We start from the raw sequence: 20,472 nt of genomic DNA on the forward strand, positions 1-20,472 counted from the left end.
AGCTCTGGCGAGAACCGAAAGCTTGGACTGGAAAGCAACAGAAGCGGCTTCGCTACGCTAGCTCTGCCTGTAAAGACGAACGGCTCGCACTCCAATGACCGCAGAAACCGGCCTACACGTGCAGTGCCGAAGGTGAAACTGTCGAATGAGCAGGAATCACACCTTCGTGTTTGATTAGGGGCGGGGGAGGAGAAAAATGGGATGGGATGGGATGGTATAACTAATGGATGCGGCTAAACTTATGCTTCAGGTGACGATGAAACATCCATGGGAAACGGCGACAAGATAAACGAAGGACACTGCGTGAATAAGCGCTGTTGCAACCTTCGACGGTATCGCTTGGTTCTCGGAAATAAAACGGATTAGGCAAAGAGAGGAGTGGGTGGTTTGGCATTCCTCGAACCTGTCCGTATCCTTAAGGGAGGGACAGAGCTGTGAGGGAGGAGGTCAAAAGTCCGGCCTTCTGTTAGGCACCGCTGGTCGTCCTGGATGCTCCAAACGCACAGAACAGCTTTGATTAGATTGAAAAAGAGAGGAGCTGGGACACAGTTGAAACTCGACCGAAACTGACTGGCCATCCCATGCGAAGGAGATTAGCTCGCTGGACGGGCTCGCCTCAAACAAGCGATGTGACGATCACCACCGGCCAGCAACGAACAGCAGAAAAAGCAAGCAAGAGACGAAGACGAAGAAGAAAAAAGAGAGCAAAAAAAAAAAAAAAAAAAAAAAACGGATAAAGCTTGTTCCTTGCATTCATGGGTCCCTCGGTGGACCCAAGAGTCGCAACCTTAAAGCAGTCTTCCAGAACACAGGAGAAGGAATTGAAGGAGGAGAGGAGGTCTCTCTTTTTTGTTTTCGTGGCTGATGCTGCTACATATTATTATTGTGTTTACCAGTCTGATACTGGAACGGTGGTGGAGGCCGGGGTTGAGGATCGATGCGAAAACTGGACGGTCCGCCATTGTGGTAACTCAAGGACGAGACGGGTTTTGTCTCCAGCTGCTGGCTCTCTGCTCTTGTTGACAACTAACTACCACTTTAGTTCACTGCTGAAGAGCAGGCGAGAGTTGGTTGGTCCGCGGTGTCATCGTAATATTCTAAATAGGGCTGAGATGCCCTTTCGAAGGATTGGAAGGAAAAAAAAAACGAAGACGGTGGCCGGGCCCCATTTGGACAGACAACCACTGATATGAGATGGTGGACTCTCCTCCTGCTCAGGGAACAGGGACAAGGGAGAATGGCGAGGGAGTCATAAACATGTGTGTCTGCTCATGGAGACAGGAACTACAGACCTGAGGCAGCCGCTAAAGGCCCGTTTCTGGGTCAAGCGTGCATTGCAGCCTAGAAGAGTCCATGGCCATGGTACGTATACCTGTACGGAGCACTCTTGCTGCCATACTTGAGTACAATTCCGTACAGAAGGGGAGATATATGGATGGGACTAACCAGGTGAACTATCTCCACTGCCTTGCAGCTGCGTATTCACCGTCATGGCCCAGAAACTTCTTCACCAGCAGGGTCACCCCATGTCCCTAGCCCGAGATCCCTAAATAACATGTGGCCAAACCGATGCCTTTGCTTTTTTTTTCGTTTATTTATTTTTTTATTTATTTTTTTTTTTTTACGCCCCTACCCCATCCTTTTCCTTTGCATTACAGGCTTCTTCGGACTGATGTTTGAAATGACGACGACAAGGACCGATCTCCGACGGCTGATGACAGGCATATCATACCAGGAAATGGCCCGTTATTCAAGCCGCCAGTGCGTACATCTTTATGACGTTGATACAACTCCGGCTGAAGCCAACGGCAACGGTATTCCCACCAGTGTGCAACGGCGACGGGAATCAATCTTTGGTCGAACGAGTCATTAGAAAAAAAAAAAAGAGAGATAGCTGATCAGGGCCTTACTATGCGATCGCCGAACCCCTAAGTTATGATTTGCTTGCCATTTAGACTTGTTCTTCGGACAGCCTGGCCCAAAGCGGAAACGTTCCCACCAGCAACCGTTGGCTTGAACGTTTGGCTCGTCGAGTAGCGCAGTTATATATTATTATTATTATTATTACCATGGCTGTGTGCAAGTACCCGTGTGCGTGTAAGTGGGTTGAAATTGCAAGAACCATAACTGTAATTCAGGATAATGATAATAATAATGCTAACATCAGCGATATGACGACGATGGGTTCCAACGGTCGGTCTAAAGGAGACGTGAAGCATTGATCACAGGAAGACCAATCTGCATGATAACCGAAATTTCCCAACGTCCCGGCGAAAAGAAAATAGGGAGAAAGAGGCCCCCAAGGTAGAGGATAGAGTGACCTGGTATCAAGGATACCTTCAAGCGAGAGAGAGAGAGAGAGAGAGAGAGAGAGAGAGAGAGAGAGAGGCCATATTATCGTCATCAGGGGAACTTCGTCAAGAGAGGATCCCCTCGGCCTGTAGATGGCCCTCCAGGGTGCATTTCTTCGTATTTCGCGCAGGCACCATGGCCGATCAACTCATCCATCTGCTTGTCATGTTCGTTCGTACAGAGAAGATAGTGATCACGACAACAAGTAGTGGTATCGAGGTAGGCAGGTGGTTTCGACAGCCTGCAGCCCAGGATATAGTACGGCGCAGATATTGTGCTGGGAAGTGCCGATTAGCCACCCACACCGTTGCATTCGGAGCAGCGAGGCTTGATCAGTGGGCTTCAAACGGGGTGGCAGCTTGAAATGCCGGCTTTATTCGTGCATCGCATGGAGATGGACCTGGACAAGGGACATAGACAAGGGGCCTTGGGAAGGGGGGGCATGGCTGCACCTCCGTAACGAAGGACAGGCATAACTCTCGCAGCTCCCAGTGCCAAAGGGGAAAAAAAAAAAAGGCAGCGCCAGCGAGTTCGTCCACCTTGCCAGCAGGCTAGTGAGCTGCTGCATGACGGTCCACTGCCGAGTCTTCGACTTCATCCCCGCTGGTTTGACGGTTGATGGTTGATGGTGACGAGGCAAGACTGGCAACCAATCTCTACCAGACACGGAGACGCAACGCAACCCCCTATTCATATTGGCCGCAACAAAGGAGGATAGGAAGAGAGCGAGCTGCGCCCTTGGATTGACTCGACCTGAGAGGCAGTTCTCCCTGGTGATTCGATCCCTCGCGAATCTCCGTCACATCGTCATCACGCCTCGTTAGATCAGCAGGGGTGGCCGTTGACTGGGGGTATCCTGCCTGCCTGCCTGCCTGTCCCTTTGCCGGGAACAAGGGCTACATGCGCAACAGTCGGTCGGCCGGTCGGTTGCTCGACTGTCTGTCTATATAAGTACTTATGTATAGACATAAGTAAGAGGCCTGCCGGGTCCTCGCCTCGTCTCATGCATTGGCGAATAAATGCCAGAGAAACATGTAAGGATATGTATGTACGTGTCAGGACGGGATGAAGATGCAGCTCTTTAGCCCGGCAGAGTCGCCAGTAACTTACTAGTTATCGCACAAGATCGAGTGAGGGCCGTCATCCTTTGGGGGAGGGGGGGCCCTTGTCGTGCATGCCACGATGAAGTCACTGTCGCCTTTTCGCGTAATCGACGACCCAGGCCTGCATTCTTATTTCTACGTGCATGAATTGTAGCTAACGAGCCAACTAGCGACCTTGAACGACAGATGAAGACGGAGAAGAAAAAGGAATAAGAGCAGCCGAAAGCCAAACGGGTGCAAGAAAGGCCGTAGACTGGCTGCTCCCCCCACGCTCCTCCTGGCCGTCGACTGAGCAGTCAACTCACGTTTAGACGATGAACCGGCAAGGTAGATCGCCGCTAAGGGGGGTGGACTTGTTAGTGAACAAGCCTAGCAGGCTGGTCTCCAGCATGATTGGATGGCCCGGAGTGATCTCGACTGCTAGTTTTTAGCTGCTTGACGGAGTGGTTTGGTTTGATACTCCTCCTCCTCCCCTCCTTGGACGAGCGAGACAGGCTGCTAATTAACCGCCCAGGTCAGCCAGCCCGTCCAAAGAGACGATGATGGTTGGCAGCCAGGCTTCTCCGCATGTTTTCGAGCAGGCCGGGGATGCTCAGGTTGGTGCCATAGGCTTGCCTGGCAATGGTGAAACTGGTGCATCGGGTGGGCCCTGCCCTGTTCTGTCCTCACCAGCCAGAGGAGAAGCCAGAGAGAGAGGCACAAGATGGGATGGGACGGTTGCATTGATTACTTATGGCGATGACGGCGTGCACTCACGCGCTCACCGTCGCTCGTTACTCTTCCCACCCCAAGAGATGGCGATGAGATCAAGATGGTCCTCCACTTCTATCCCCGCCGATCCTCCCTGGTTAACCTAAGCAGCCTGAAAACAAGGCAAGCCGGTGCGATAAGAAGCCGCCCGCCAGCCAGCAGAGCAGGACAAGGCTGGAGGCACGACTCGATTTAAGCACTTCGGGGGGAAGGGGGTTGCGGTTTCGGTTCGGCGTCGACTCTTTCATACTTCAGCGCCCCAAGCACAACGACCAATTGAAAAATTACATTTACATATATTTATATATATATATATATATGACCGACGGGCATGGCAAGAGCAGACCACGCGACAGTGATATGCTAGTTATCGTCTTGCTCTCGTATACGCTTATTCGGGGGGTAACAGAGTGCTCTGTTGTGCCCATCAACCGCCCAAGTGTCATTAGTCAATAGAGTATGGGGTAGTTATTTCGCCTCAACCAGGGGGATCTCCTAGGGATCCGACTTGAGACCTCTCGGAACTGCTGCTGATGTACTGTGTAGCAACCAGGTTTCAAGCACTTGCCATCTACCGAGCAGAAGGATGGCCCCTTCAAAGCGGTCTCCGATATAATTTTCTGGTTATCAGGATTGCATATATACTGGCCCCCCTACCCTCCTCCCTTCCCACCCGCCAGTGTCCCTGCGGAGTGGCTTTGGCAACGTTTTTTTTTTTTTTTTTTCTATATATAAAACAATCCTGATCCTTAAGATCGGGAATCAGGATGATGGCCATCTACTTAAATTAGGTTACCCTCACTCCCTTCCACAGAGCCATGCTGATCGCGTTCATCCTATCACCCTTTTCCCCCTCTCTGAGTAGCCTTCAGGTATCCTTCCTCCGTATAACTTGAAGGGCGATCACCCGAAGGGGAGGAAAAGGGCGGCTCCAGTTCGTCTCGTCTTTAGGTTAAAATTCGCCATCGCATGTTTTGACTCTGTGGCCCTTCTCTAACCCCCCTGGCTAGGGCGAAACAGGTGGGAAATTTCCATTCTGCCGTCTTCACTTGTACCTGACTAGCTGAGTCTTCTTTCGCTCTACGGAGCACGCCCTCTGATGGGATTGTCCACTGATGTTTCGCCGACAGACGTACCTGGTTACGCAGTTATGGAGATGTTCGAACCGCCGCAACCTCCACCGGAAGGGAAAAACAGTAGTGAGCGTAGTAGATGCTTTGAATGGAGTCCTCATCGTCGCCCATGGCCATCTCTCTGCCCATCAACCAGCTAGACCCCTGTGCAGGTAAGGTAGTATTCACCCATGTCTGTCCTCTCAGATGGCGAAAAGGTATTCTGCTCTCTTATCGTGCGTGTTTTATATAACTCCCCAAACAGTTAACCAGCCAAAACTCACGAATAGTACGAAGCCCACTCCGTACTCTATACGTCGACGTCGACCAGGGGGCCGCATGCAAGACAGAGAGAGGGAAAGGAAGAAGGAAAAAAATGAAAAAGCAACGATGGAAGGGAAGAGAAGCAGAAGAGAAAGAAAAAGCAACGAGAAGAGACAGAAGAAGAACTCCACCATGCGCGCCCAGGGAGGGAGGCTTTGCAAGGGCTAACTAACTCACTAATTAAGCTGTTTTGTTAATTTTACATCATAGAATCATTTTTCTATCAAACAAGCGGCGGCGGCGGCGGCGGCAGGCGGCAAGAAAAGCAGGAGGACTCGAGGGGAGCCGAACTGGCTCGCAGCCTAGCTGAGACAGAGATAACTACTGGCCCTGGAAAAGGAGAAAGGGGCAAAGGGGGAGAAGAAGACGGCCAGCAGAGAGAGACCAAAAGGAAGGATTCTGGAAAAAAGGGCTAATGAATTGCTTTTTCCCTTTTCATTCTCCCTTCAAGCATCGCACTCGACTTGTGCAAAGCTTAAACCGGCCGCAGCATGAGCTCTGCTTCTCACTGGCAGCCGTTGTTTACTTCACTGAGTTGTGTTGCTGCCTGTAGTTGCTAGTTGATACTCCGTAGTCAGTCAAACCCCCTTGAACCTCTTAGCTGGAAATGAATTTGAACTGCGGCCTACCAAATCACCAACCAACCACTGGCTAGGACTTGCTACTTCGCTGTCAACATCTACCTACCTCTCTCTCTCTCTCTCTCTCTCTCTCTCTCTCTCTCTTTTTTTTCACTTTCTGCTTTATTTTGCATTAAGAGATGCTCAGATTTTAACTCTTCACCCAAACCCATACGAAGCTCTCCACCCTGCAAAAAAAAAAAAAAAAAAAAAAAAACTCACTTTAACCCTCGCTGAAGTAGGGGGGAGGGCCTGCTGATTCACTTACCTTGTTCCACCCTAATTGACCTTCTATTTTTTTTTTTTTTACCTTTTAACCTTTTTTTTTTTTTTTTTTTTTTTTTTTTTTTTGCAGTTCGAGCCAGAAAAGTACGGCTGCAAGAGAGAGACGACCGTTGTTCTTATTATTTCAAGAAGCCGTTCACCGGCCGGCCAGCTCTGTCTTTTATCTCTCTCTCTCTCTTCCTCTCTTTCCCTCCTTCTCTCTCTCTCTTCTTATCTTCTGCTTCCTTTCCTTCGTCTTCTACCTCTCTTCATCTTCATTCCACCTGAAATCAGTCAGTCAACCTTAATTAATATATACCTCGGCCCTTGTTGCTTAATTTCATCCTGCATCTTGGTCGTCTGCTTTATTACTTCTCGCCCGTCCGCTCCTTTTCAATAAAGCTGCCAATCTTCTCCTGCTTTCCTGCTCGACTGTTCTCTCTGTTCTTGCTTGATTTCGCCTGCCATTGAGCCAGCCTTGTTTATACCCCCTGTTCCTCTTCGACCAGCCAGGCTTTGCTTCAATTGGCAGCTTTTCCACCACACCTACCAAATTTCACACACCACCACCACCACTACCACCAAGAACACAAAGAAATTAAGGAGCAGCTTCACATGAATTGATAACTGTGAGCCTCGCAAGTGAGATACCCGGGACTGGGGAGACCGTCTCCTTTCCCCTGTGAGCCGGAACAAAACAGATAAATATCTCAGCCAGGAGCTTAGAGACTTTGTTTTTGATATTGCAATTGAACATCGGAAAAAAGAAAAAGAAACGGGAGACAGCAAGACCATAATGGCTTTTGAGTTCACATATCTTTTAACCTTCAAGCTGTTATTGTGAGTTGTTTCCGTCTCTTTTCTTTTCCTTTCTTTCTTTCTTTCTTTTTTTTTTTCTTCCTGCTTTTCTGGACATTTCGCATCTGACCGGAGGGATGTAGTGTGTACCGATACCTGCGACTGGTGGTCAATTTGTTTGCTGTGTGGACGTTTCGACCGATCCCGCCGCCGGAGAACCCCAAGCTGACGTCCCAGGATGTATCCATCATCATCCCGTCCCTGTCTGGCTGCGGCGAGGAGCTCGAGGAGACCATCCGGACCATCCTGCTGAACGAACCCTACCAGATCTTCCTGGTGACCATCGACGCCAACAGGCCCAACGCTGAGCGCATGCTGGCGACGATGCCGGCCTCGCGGACGAGGATCCAGCTGCTGAGCATCCCCAAGCCCAACAAGCGGCGGCAGATGGTGCGCGCAATCCCGGAGGTGCGGACCGAGATCACCGTCTTCGTGGACGACGACGTGAGCTGGCCCCAGACGGAGCTCAAATGGATCCTGGCGCCGTTCGACAAGGACCCCATCTACGGCGGCGTCACCACCTGCCAGCGCCTGCGGAGGGTCGGCGCGCCGCTGTTCTCGATGCAGCGGGCGTGGGACTTTTTGGGCGCCCTGTATCTCGAGCGCCGCAACTTCGACTGCGCCGCCACGACGCACATGGACGGCGGGATGCCGTGCCTGTCGGGACGGACCGTTGCGTACCGCACCAAGATCCTGCAGGACCGCGAGTTCACCCTGGGCTTCACCAACGAGGAGTGGTGGTTCGGCCGCTACGAGCTCAACGCCGACGACGACAACTTCCTCTCGCGCTGGATGGTCACCCACGGCTGGGAGACCTACTTCCAGTACCATCCGGAGGCCGAGATCCAGACGACGCTCGAGGATAACCCGCAGTTCCTCAAGCAGTGCGTCCGCTGGTCGCGCAGCAACTGGCGCAGCAACCTCACCACCCTCGTCCAGGAGCAGGTCGTCTGGTTGTAAGTCTCTGCCTTTTTTTGTCTGTCTTTCTTTCTGTCTGTCCGTGTCCTTGCTGACCTCTGCAGCCGCCAGCCGTGGAGCACGTATGCGGTCTTCCTGACGACGCTCTCGCCGCCCGCCCTCGTCGGCGACCTGTGCCTGCTGGCCTTCTGCTACAAGGGCACCGAGGCCTGGGACCCCCAGCAGCGGACGTGGGCCTTCAACTCGCTGCTGCTGTGGATGTTCGTCAGCAAGTTCATCAAGCTGCTGGGCCACTACATCCGCTACCCAGCCGACTTCCTGCTGCTGCCCGTCTCCATCTTCTTCGGCTACTTCCACGGGCTCATCAAGCTCTATGCCGCCTTCACCCTCAACGTGGTATGTGTCTTCCTCCCATCGTCCTCGCCTGTCCCCGTCTTGCGTGTGTCGCGGTCGAGTTGCTCGCTTCTGGGCCGTCAAAGACTCCCTCCCCCCCCCCCGGGCCGGACGTCTTGTCGCCCTTTGTTTCACCTCCCTGCAAAAAGCCGAGTTTAATTATTATTATTATTATTATTATTATTATTATTATTATTGCCCTGCCATCTCCATCACAATCATGCCACTCACCCGTCGCTAAACAATATGATGTGCTTCCTGCTAACCGGCGCCCTCGCTCTCCTCCGTAGACGACCTGGGGCACCCGTGAAGGCGCCGACGTCAGTGACACCGACCGCATGCGGGAAAAACTAAATTACGAGATCCTCGCTGCTGCTGCGGCCTCCTCCAACAACCCCAAGGCCCACGCTCTCCGCCAACCGCCAGCGCCACTGCAGGAGAAACTGGTATCCTGCTCGCTCACTAACTAGCCCGGCGTCCGACTTCTCTTCTCTGGCCTGGGGTTCCTGGGTTACCTCGTTCTGCTGGCGCTGGCTCAGCTCCGGCTCAGCTCCGGGCCCTGCGATCGTCCACGGCCACCACCACCACCGCCCTTCCTCTACTGCTGCCACCACCACCACCACGACCAACAATGACAACAACAACGACAACAACAACTCTCCTTGCTTCTCAGCTTGCACAAGATCTGCTTTCCCTTCTCGGCCCACTCTTTTGAGTCTCTGCGATGTCGCATCCATGTATGCAGCCATCCAGATAGGGAAATTCCCGCTTCCGCATCACCGACCCTCAGGCATCTGCGAGTACTAAAACATTATTCGCACTCTCTTTTTGCTGCTCTTGACAAGGCACGGAAGACGGAAAGAAAGCAAAGGTAAAAAAAGAATCAACCACACAAAACCCTGGCTGGCCACAATGACCTTTTTTTTTTTTTTTCCCCTCCGTACTCCTCTTCCTTTCCTTTCTTTTCTTTTTTCCGTTTTTCAACCGTCACATCCTCCGACTAGTGATATCGTTCCTGGTCTCATCCTAGTCAGGTTAGCGAAGGACCAGCTCTGTCCAAAGGGTGGCCATTTATTATTTTGACTGCGTCTCCTTCCTAGCCTGGACAGCTCGATTTGAAACTTTGGCAGACGGGGCAAGCTTCGCAAGGGAAACCCTTTTCATCCCCGTATACGACCGACGTTTTGACCATTGGTATTTATCAACACTACATACTTTGGCATATTGCCGAACCAACCCCCACACGCAGGGAAGAACAGATACCTTTGTTTATCTTCTGCCTTTTCTTCAACCTATTTTCAAAGTTACTGGTGCTGCAGTACGCCAACTCTCTCTCTCCCTCTCCTGGACCTTTTTAGCCCGGACCCAGATTCGATCCTGCCGGGCCCTTATCGCCCCGTGTGTGCTACTTTTTTTACGTTCACAATGCAACCCAACACTTTTTTGTCTCTTCTTGTCTCTGTGACTCTCTCATTGACAAGACCACCCTTAGGTTGGAAGGACCAAGGAGGACCGTGAGCCAGGGTGGCCATGCCGGATGCAATAGTGAACACATACCAGCAGGAAACGGCACTCTGTTACTTCTCTCACCCACTCGCTCCTAAAGTACTAACCACGTCTCGAACGGGATAGTCAAATACCCGATTCCCTTTTTTCTTTGAACCCTGGTGGTGCATAATTCAAAATAAATCATTCATTTTCTTTTGCGAAAGAGGGACACTTCATGACCTGGAACCTGGAAAAAAAATCTTGGGCGGCTGTGGTGTTATTCGTCTGATTTCCATTATTGCGTGTTCCCACCATTTCCTATCTTTCTCTTTTTTTTTTTTTTTTTTTTTTTTTTTGCTCTTTTCTTATCTCTGTTTCTCTCTAGTTCCCTCGATCCCATTGATGACACTGTTCTCATAGACTTAGCTTGGTCTTTTTTTTTTTTAAACAAAAAAAAAAAAAAGGACCCCCGGGGCATAGGAGTTGTACATTACTAATTTCCAGCCATCTTAATCAATTTTTCTCCCTTTCTCTCTGCCTGCTCTCCTTCGCCATAAAGTGCTTCTATCAATTCGTGCTGTGCGCCTGAACCAGCCATGACGTCTCTTTTACCGCTTTGGGCAATCAAGTCACGGGTTTGTTGTTAATTTCGACCTCGTCCCATCATTATTTGAAAATTTCGGCCTTCGACATCCAACAAATCAACTTTCTATCTTATGCTTCTTCTCTGGACGCCATCAACTCTCAAAACCTGCAGAGGGACGCTCATCACTTTGAGTGATTTCCCATGCCTGCATTAGTTAGCGGAGCTGTGAAATATCTCAAAACTTTCACCATCCAAGCCACTCCATCCAAAGGGCGCACCTTCAACGGCGAACGGACATGAGGCTAGTTTAACTACTTGCCCAGCCGTGTCTACTGCCCTTTGGATCTGCTGCAATGGTCCCTTTACTTTATTTTTTTTAACCCACCCGCTCCTCCGTAAACTTCGCAATTGGTTGCTTGGTAAGTTCGAGATTGTGTGATGCGATCTCGTTTGTCCTACAGTTCTTGTTGCCATAGGAGAAGAGGGTGTGATGGCTGATTGAGTTGATAGCCACCTAATTAGCTAACTAACTAGTTAGTAAACTGGTTTGCCCACCTGAAAAGGACGCAGTAATTTTGAGCCGTGGGTTAGCTTTTACAATATTCCACCTGAAAGCATCAATAAGCGGGCCTTATTGACTGAATGGCCCGTTGTCCGTATCGCAGTCATCCAAGCTGCAACAATTTTCCCTCTCGGATAAACCGTGGTTATATGGTTGCAGAAGGGTGACCTAACCGGGAATTAATTGCTCCGTGACCAACATGGTTGAGGCTGAACCGGAGAGCCCACTATGAGCCAGCTCGCTTCCAACGGCGGAGCTTCGGGCTGCAGCCCTTATGCTTTTGCGTAACTGCATTGAGCAGGTACCAAACTTGTACAAGGCACTTACCAAGGTACTCCGTTCAAAAGGGGGGAGAAAAGTTCTGGACTCAGTAGCTCTGCTACCCGAACCAAGACAGCTTTCAGGGCATCGGGGGTAGCTCGACTTAAAGGGGGCCCATTTTGCATAACTTCACAACCTCCCTTGCACCTTGCATTCCTGTTCTCGATGATGATACCCAGTGAGAGAAGAAAACCGGACTGCTGCTGGTCCCATGTTTTCTCCAACTCCAACCGATAAATATCACCCTCTTGTTACCACCTCTCTTCGGAGTCCTGGAGATGACGAGGTGACCCGGCAACCTGGATAACTAGTCATCCTAGTGCAAGGCACATGTCTTCTCACAAGCTTTCTCTTCTTCTGATACGTTCCCACCTGGCCCTTGATTTGATAACACATCACCTTCCATGCATGGCATGCCATAACAAGCGGGGGTTCCTTAAGACCGTTAATTATGTATCAACGATACTGACATATAGCCCGCTAGCTATATGGAGTGGCACCTTATAGGCTGTTATACACGGTCTTTATTTTATTTTAATTTTTCCCTTTTGGCGGGCAGCGTCGATCTCATGTGTGCTTATATTTTTTGTTTTATTACCTTCTCCAGAATCCCCTGCTCTTGCCCATCGCAACTTACTCACCCTATAAGCAGTATCACTTATAGGGATAGGCGCAGAGAGGGACCCCCACGATTGGGTTGTCCCCAGATGAAATGCGTCCGTGACTAGTTAAATGAGTAATTCAAGCACCCTTCCCCTTCCATCCTCCACATGTTCTACCACAAGGAATGCTTGCGCTTGATCCATGACCACGCCACCAACGTTCATTTAGATCCCTTCTCCCTCGAGCCCATCCATTGTCTTTAGGACTGCTGAGATCAACTCACATATAAGCACTATGTTTGCAACAATGCAGTCCCTTGCTCTTTTGTTGCCTTTCTTTGTTGGGTGTTTTAGAATTAGCCTTTCTTCGCTAAGATCTTGATAGCCGAATCAGTCCACTCAGTCATGCATGTTCATTTTGCCTCATGCATGATGATGGTGTTCGTATTATCGACCGTGTGGCCTATTCTATCATTTACCCTGCCCTGGCTAGACGTGGTGCATGATTTCCTCAAAGTTCCCGAAGCCACAAGGTCAACCGATCACCTTTTCCGCTGATACCCAGGATTCTCCGATAGCCCCAGCTAGAGGAATTATTGGGGAGATATCTCATCCTTACACAGCATTATTACTATCGGGGTCATATAGCTAGCTAACCATAGACAGTTCGATTTTGTATATATGCCCTGATTGTTGGGGTTGTCTGTCGGCCTAGCTCGTACATTGAGCAATGGCACTCGATTTTGGGGCATTTGCTCGATCCTTTGGCCACCTCCGCTGCGCATTTTCCAAAATGAATGGATTCCTAGTTTAGTTCTAGATCATGGAACTGTTGATTCCTTGCTCCTCTCCTCTTTAACGTATTTTATTTCATTCCTCGAAACCAAAACCCCCTCGCTGTAGCAATATTACCCCTTACGAAAATCTTAGCTAAGTAATGAGCGTTTTTTGCAGGAGCCACGAGGCAACCTCCTCAGTATGCAGATAGGCCCCAGACCGCAAGATTTGGCCGGCTCCCTGAAGCAAGATGTTCCAGTATAAGTGATCTTATTAAAGTCATTGCTTTATCAAACTTTCCCTAGCCATGTAAGAAGCATGGCTTTTATAACAGTCAGTAGCAGCCCAAGTGCGAATTAAGAATTACCGCTATGACACCTCTGTGCCTCCAATGAGTACTACTCTTCTTTTGAGATCCGCGCCTGCCGCTTAACGGTTTGCAAAATCAGAATCAACACACTTTCTTCAAGCCTGGCAGGTAAAACTTTTTTTCACATAGCATCCAAGTCTACAGCCGGCGCACATGAGGAGAGAAAGGGAAGAAAGGCGAACACCATGCTCTCGAGAATAAGGAAAGCTACCATCTACCGTGCCCAGTCTCAACTTGGGGCATGTAAAGCAAATGCAGAATATGCATCTATATCCGGACCGCGTGTCTTGATATCCAGTCTAGTTATGATCTGGCTGAACATGTGTCAATGATCAAGCAGCAGCTTGCGCGGCCCGAGTCATCACTTGCTTCAGCCGTATCAATATTTACCTTAACTTGATTGTGCAATGTACAAACAATAAGCAACGCTTCAGTCTCGAATTAGGTCGCACAAAATCTATAAAATAGGCAGTTAAGGAATGGGTTACACGCAAGCCTGGCTGGTAAAGAGGGAAAATTGGAAATCTTGTTGGCATCCTTCGATGGCATCAGCACTCTCATGCGCTGTGAATCGAGTCAGTGAGACGATAGAATATGACATTGCCCTCCCAGCGCTTGGTTTCCAGTCTCCTAAAACTGCCACTTGGCTTCCTTTTCCATAAACCGGATTTGTCTGTTCAGGTGAATACGAATGCCCAGCTGTTTTCCTTACGAGGGCCTGTCGTACACATGCTGACGGTAGGACAGCCTCTGAACCGCTTAACCGGCAAGGTAAAGTTGCATGTCTGCCTGGGTAGGGGAATAGAAAGCGTGCAGTCCCTTATGAATTCCACAAGTTGCTATGTATGCACTTTTTTTTTTTGGGTGCTTTGCCGATGCTGGTCAAGCGGAGCGAGGTGTGATAGGAATGGTATGTTACTCAATTGGCATATGAATCTGGACCGAATTACAGGGGTAGATCTCAGAGTCGGTGAGAAGATTCTTCTTAGGACAGTGAGGTTTGTCGTATCCGGTATCCTAACGAGAGTTTATGGCGAGTGGGTTGTGATAGGGGTATAAGAAAAGAAATGTACCTTAGCCTCATTATGTAGACAGCGGTATAGAGATACACAGGTGATGGTCAAACAAGAATAGCCTAGCAGACGAAAAGCGCAAGTTGAATTAAAGTAGGCTAGATAAAAGGATAAAAGGAGAGAGATAAAAAACAGCAAAAGGACAAAGAAAAGGAAAAGTAGCCACGAAAAGGAATGTTAGAGGAGTAATGCTTGGTCAGGTATAGGAGCAGCATGTTTGTCATGATACAAAAGAAAAGGAAGTGCCGTGCGTGTCAGGTACTATGGGGGAAGCCAGTTTAGAAGAGCAAACCATACATCCAAGCTGGTAAGAGGCATAGACAGGTCGGGGTCGATGGCAGATCCATCAATCCACGGATTTCAAACCACTCCACATGCTGAAGAAAAGAAGGGGAGCAGTAGTAAGACAAGAAGTTGATATATGAAAAGGGGTTGTAGAAGGTGAGAGGGAGAAAAAGGGGTCTATAGCAAGAATGGGTGGGGGAAAAAAAAACAAAATCGAAAGGAAACGGCAAAGAGGTAAAGAATGGAGAAAAAGTGGTAGTAGCATGATCAAAGGAAACCTAGTCAATCCCAGCCCAGCCCAGCCATGTGTCGTATGTCGGTATGTAGCTTTCCTAGGCTCATCATCCCTATAAGACGTGTGGGTAAATACGCCGTCAGATCGAATAATAGTCTGATTGAAGGCTGTGATCAAAGCAGACAGGCATTGATTGATCCATAGATCCAAACGAGTCCAGAATGATCTAGAACTTGATGCTGGATGCATTCGTATTATAAGTTTCGGATGCAAAGTAGCAACCTCTCGATGGGTCGGTGTGTAGGCGTCAAAGGGTACCGGCCAGATATTGGAATTGGTTCTTATTGCCGACCTAGCACAAAAAAAAAAAAGTAATGATAAGATGATTCCGAGCCGTTGAACTCCGCCCAGTAGCTTTAACGCCGATGTGAACAGGACTCTTTAGTCCCGCTCTGTCCCGAAGTAAATTCAAAAAAGAGAGAAAAATGAAGATATTTCCACAAATCAAAGCACGCATACACGCAAAAAGGTATTGCTCTCTTCTGTTGAGGTATATGAATTGTAATACAGACGACCGAGTTAGAAGATACCGTTGACAATGTTTGAGCCAATGGTGGCGCCAGCACCAAAGATAGCTGCACGGAAACCTTGAGTTAGTAACGGTGATAACGGTCTATGTAGACGATTGAAGATAGAGATGGATAACTTACCAGCATTGCCCATTTTCTTTCCGAATTTCTTGCCGTTCTCCTCAAACTTGCTAGGAACTTTTCCATGGGACGATGAGCCGGACTGTGATATCTCGAGGGGCATGTTGTTGTAGCTGATGGGCTGGGGAGAGTGGATAATGGGTTTCTCCTCGATTACGCTGACGTAGGTTCGTGGGAAGATACCCTCGAGGTGAGTTCGCTCATTCCTACCACGCCACCCTGGAAATAAGTTAGCCATCAGTGCTTGCGGGAGAAAACTGTCAATATGCATGTATACTACGTACAATCATTGTTCATATGCTCGAGAACCTGAATTCGATCGTTAGGCTGCAGTGCCAAGTCTCCGGCATCAGTTGGAGTATAGGCGTAAAGAGCTGAAGCAAGAGAGAGTACGGGAGGAGCGGAAGAATACGTTGGCGGCGGCGGGGGGCTCGAGTATGGGCTCTCGGCCTTCTCGTTCAGGCTGACTCGAGATAGTTGAGCAGATGGGGGGGAATATGTCGACTCAGTAACGGGCTGATGTAATGGAGCGTGCAGCTGTGTCTGACTAGGTAGTTGTTCGAGAATGGATGACAACTGTGCAGGAGTGATAACGGAGGAGTCGGCGAGAAATTCGAGTTCCTGTGTCAATTCCCACGGTCAATATGTGTGTAGACAATAGAAGAAGTAGGAAGAAAGGAGAGGTCCTGATGTCAACACCCTATAACAGGACCAAACGACGCCAGGTCAAAGGGGGTTTCATCTATTGATGGAAAGACCGCGGGAGCAGGTATTGACTAACAGTTCTGATGTTCCGCAGAGACCGGTTGGTCATGGCGATGGAGATGTTGTTTTGGTTCGACATCATGTGCGTCCGTAAATGTATTTCTACCCACGAAAAGACGGAAACGGCGTCCAAACGAGGATGCTTTTGGGGGTATGTGTGAATTAGGGAACGGGTGTCTCGCTTCGGGACGGCGGCTGGACTGCTAGACAACCCAGCGAGAAGCAAGACGGTGATGGAGGAGAAGGGAGGTGGGCGAGGATGGATGTCTGGTGGATGGCTTGCTGCGGCTTTGCAGAAGAACTTCTCGATGTTCTTGATAGCGGTTGAGAGTTGATCAGGTGGCACTCACGTGCAATCCAGACCTTTTTAGTGAACTTCTTATCGTTATCGTCTTGGTCCGTCTTTGTTGTTTCGTCGTCGTTTCTGGGCGGCGTGTTCGGGGAGACGAGACACCTGTTTGCTGTCGGGCTGCCGGGTCGTCGCCTTGCTTGTCTGGTTTTCCGATCCAGTAAGAAGAAGAAGAAGAAGAAGAAGAAGAAGGAAGAAGAAGAGGAGGAGGAGGATGCGGATGTTTGAAGACGAGGGAGACCCCTGGAAGAAAGAGGCCGGCTAAAGCGGCGAGAGAAAGTGGCTTCTTTTGGGCCGGTCGTGCTGCTGGTTTGCTCGTGTCGCCGCTTTGTGTTGCTGAGTCATCTGGCTCTTCTCCCCCCTGGCTCAGCCACAAGCCCAGCGTCGGGAGCAGCAGGAAGGACGGCGAGGAAAAAGCAAGCATCGAAAGGCTGAAGAGAGAACAGGGAAAACAACAGCGATAATATGAAGAAAAGTGGATGGTGGATGAGTGGATGAGTGGATGAGTGGGAAGGCTAGTACGGAGAAGCGGAGCCAGTGACCAGGCCAGGGACTATCATAGTTATGAATATGAATCAACACAAGCTTACTTTTATGAATATTCTAATGTCAAAAGACGTACCTCGCACGTATTAAATAGGAATAGAAGCTCTATAGAATAAATAGGTAACTAGACAAAGGTATAGTATCCGGGCCAGGATTGCGGATAGTAGGCCACCTTCCACGAGAGACGACTTCGCGACGCTCTTGAGCCCGGTGATCGCCCGCGGTTACAGCAGGCCGCCATATTCCTCAGCGCAGAGCAGCAGCAGGCAGAGATGCTAGCCAGTTTTCGCTGTAACTGGCTTTACGAACGGGAAGCGTTGCATTGCCTCGCCTGATCTTCGTTTGATAGACGCTGGCTTGATGCAAAGCGGTGGCCGACTTGCTCGTCTGAGACTTCCTTTGTGCGCTCTTAGTTACTTGTTGACCCGATCGACTCTGTCTAACTCTCCACTTCTCGTGTTTCTCCCCCACTACGGGAAACCTGACAAGTTGGGTGGGCCGATTTTAGTTCTGCTGTTGACAGATATATGGCTGCTGGTGGTTCCCTCACACCACGGCTGGAGTGATAGCCAATTTAGGCGGTTGTGGTGACAGATAAGACCGCCGTTAATGCAGGAACATGCATGGGCCATGTTGGCTAACTAACTAGTGTACATAACCGCTCCCAGGGTTGCCACTCTCACACGACCTCTTCTCGCGCAGGCGGTATATACCAACCTTGCTTCCTCGCGAGAGGAGCTAGTTACTTAACCGTCGCCCTGTCCCGGGCGAGAGCCGAGCCCCGAGCCAGGAACAAGCGCGAGGAGGCGATGATACCTAGATACTTAGGGCCGGTTCTCTGCGGAAACTCCCAGTTTTCGACACAAAGAGATGGCCAGCCTGTCCTCCATATACCACTCCTTACTTGCTAAGGATTTTGCTGCAAACGAATGTTAGTCTTAAGGATCAAGATGTATCTACTTCTCACTGGTAGAGTTGTGGTGGCCTGCTGAATTTGTTTAACATTAATAGGTAGATGGTATACCTTTTAAGGAGAGTGAACTCACTCCCTTTTACTTTACCATTAGATGGATAATTCACTTTTTTTTTTTTTTTTCCACTAATATTCACAGGAGCACAGTCTGTTGGTAAAGTTAATGCTCTTACTTGAAGGACGGTATTTACCATTCCATATGCAAGCTGGAGTTTGCTAAGAGTCCCCATTTAGGCAGGAAGTCACTCTTATCCCTCCCCACCATACACTGTCTTTGTTGCCAGCAGCCCCAGCTTAGTGATAATGAGAAAGATATGTGAATATCTAGGTAGAAGTCCGGATTCCCCCCCAAGTGAACAGAGTTTACCCTCTTACCCTATATAGCTGGGAACCATTGTCATGACTCTTTTGCAGATCTTGTCTCTTGTCTATCTGAAGGACAAAGTTGGACTGTCTGCTACTACAACTCCTGGTCTGAAGCTTTGGTGTATATCCCTATTTGGATCCGACACAGTTACATACGTCTCCCTCGCACTGGACGACGATGGACTTTCAGCATAATAGTAGCAATCCGCCTAGCCTCGCGAACAGCTGTTATAGCAATAATGCTGCTAGACGGAGCGCCTTGAACTTTTCCCGCCCATTACCACAGCAGCTACAAGCAACTGAGCCACAAGGGTTAATAAATATGAATCGGCCTAGGTCACCCGCCGGCTCACCTATGGTTTCACCCTCTCATTCCCCCAGTCGCTGGGGCCGAGATCCAAGTACTCTGTATTCCATGAGATACGCCAACGAGCAAGTTCAAAGACCTGCCTCTAGACTTACTGTGCCTAGAACGAGACCAGGCCCTCGGCCGGACTCTGTGATCTCGATCACTCCAGCAGACCTTCCCGGAATATCACACTATCAACCAATGTCCTATGGACAACTGAAGGAGATCCGCCGTGTAGCTGAACGAAGCAAGGGAGATAGGTTCCCGTCTCTTCCTGAGGAGCAAGGTGAATTTTGTCCAGAGCCACCAGATGGTGGTTTCATGGCATGGGCTCATGCTGCTTCTGGGTTTTTCATCACTTTCAACACCTTGTAAGTTCGGCCTAAACCGTCACTCCCAAATTGCGTCATACTAACATCTACATTTATGAATACCAGAGGCTTGAATATGGTAACCCATCTCATAAGTCTCGATGTAGCCGTGGCTAGCTCTTTACTAAACTCAACTATTGAGATAGGCATTTGGTGTTTTCCAAGCTTACTATTCCAAAGTCCTGCTGCGAACTTCAAGTCCATCAAAAATTGCCTGGATAGGATCTTTCCAGATATTTGCTAACTTCGGGCTCTTCCTACTGGTTGGTCTCCTGACCAGCAAGGGCTACTTTAAGCTCTGTTTCCGCGGCGGCGCTGTCGGCCTCATGGTAACTATCCTGTTAACTGGTTTTTGCAAAGAATGGTGGCAGTTCTTTCTAGTGCAAGGTGTGCTCATGGGTTGCTCTATGGGCCTTGTTTTTACCTCAGCAGTCACGGTGACCACGACCTATTTTTCTACTAACCTTGGGATTGCTACAGCCCTGGCAGCTGTAGGATCTAGTTTTGGTTAGTTGCAGCCCTCACTGGTTCTTGATCCTATGCTAATGACGCTTCATAGGCGGCGTGATACACCCGCTTATATTTAATTACTCCATCCATAAAGTCGGTTTCGGATGGACGCTTCGAAGTGAGTAATAAAAGGGGATGTAAAGAAACAAACCGTGGTCTGACTGGTTATAGTTATATTACTGGTGAATATAATCACTATGACCTTTCCTTTGATTATAATTCGAGAACGACCCGGAGTGCCAAGGAGTTCTAACAGCACCATGGATTGGACAATGTTCAAGGATGTTTCTTACTTGTTGATGGCAGCTGGTATGCATTTTTGATCGTTTACCATATTTCGTCGGTAACTAACGTGCTTATAGGAATGTTCTTCTCCTTCTGGGGAGTATACTTTGGCTTCTACTTTGTAAGTTTGCTTCGGAGCCTTAGTTTATGTTAAACTGTGCGGTACTAAGTGAATCTAGATATCATTATTTGGGCAAGATGTCCTGAATATGACCTCACAGATGTCGCTTAACCTACTCATAGCTATGAACACTT

General features: G+C 49.2%; 4 protein-coding genes across 4 annotated transcripts; 2 read left to right on the forward strand and 2 right to left on the reverse strand.

The window, feature by feature from the left end:
• Window positions 1-7,022: 7,022 nt before the first annotated feature.
• Window positions 7,023-9,164, forward strand: TERG_06070 (uncharacterized protein; the record flags this gene model as incomplete). The annotated part of the gene is made up of 4 exons (XM_003233027.2): window positions 7,023-7,365; window positions 7,467-8,339; window positions 8,406-8,697; window positions 8,985-9,164. Exons 1-4 carry the CDS (start codon window positions 7,322-7,324, stop codon window positions 9,162-9,164), a joined length of 1,389 nt encoding a protein of 462 aa, XP_003233075.1. The 5' UTR covers window positions 7,023-7,321.
• Window positions 9,165-14,819: 5,655 nt separating this feature from the next.
• On the reverse strand, window positions 14,820-15,242 carry TERG_12364 (uncharacterized protein; the record flags this gene model as incomplete). The annotated part of the gene is made up of 1 exon (XM_047751333.1): window positions 14,820-15,242. The coding sequence occupies one exon, from the start codon at window positions 15,240-15,242 to the stop codon at window positions 14,820-14,822; it is 423 nt and encodes a 140-aa protein (XP_047606779.1).
• A 330-nt stretch (window positions 15,243-15,572) lies between these two features.
• TERG_06072 (uncharacterized protein) lies at window positions 15,573-16,550 on the reverse strand (the record flags this gene model as incomplete). The annotated part of the gene is made up of 4 exons (XM_003233029.1): window positions 15,573-15,628; window positions 15,704-15,922; window positions 15,988-16,324; window positions 16,485-16,550. 4 exons carry the CDS (start codon window positions 16,548-16,550, stop codon window positions 15,573-15,575), a joined length of 678 nt encoding a protein of 225 aa, XP_003233077.1.
• A 2,330-nt stretch (window positions 16,551-18,880) lies between these two features.
• Window positions 18,881-19,426, forward strand: TERG_06073 (uncharacterized protein; the record flags this gene model as incomplete). The annotated part of the gene is made up of 1 exon (XM_003233030.2): window positions 18,881-19,426. One exon carries the CDS (start codon window positions 18,881-18,883, stop codon window positions 19,424-19,426), a length of 546 nt encoding a protein of 181 aa, XP_003233078.2.
• Window positions 19,427-20,472: the final 1,046 nt, after the last annotated feature.

This window comes from Trichophyton rubrum (genome assembly GCF_000151425.1).
Source record: "Trichophyton rubrum CBS 118892 genomic scaffold supercont2.7, whole genome shotgun sequence".
Lineage (NCBI taxonomy): Eukaryota > Fungi > Ascomycota > Eurotiomycetes > Onygenales > Arthrodermataceae > Trichophyton > Trichophyton rubrum.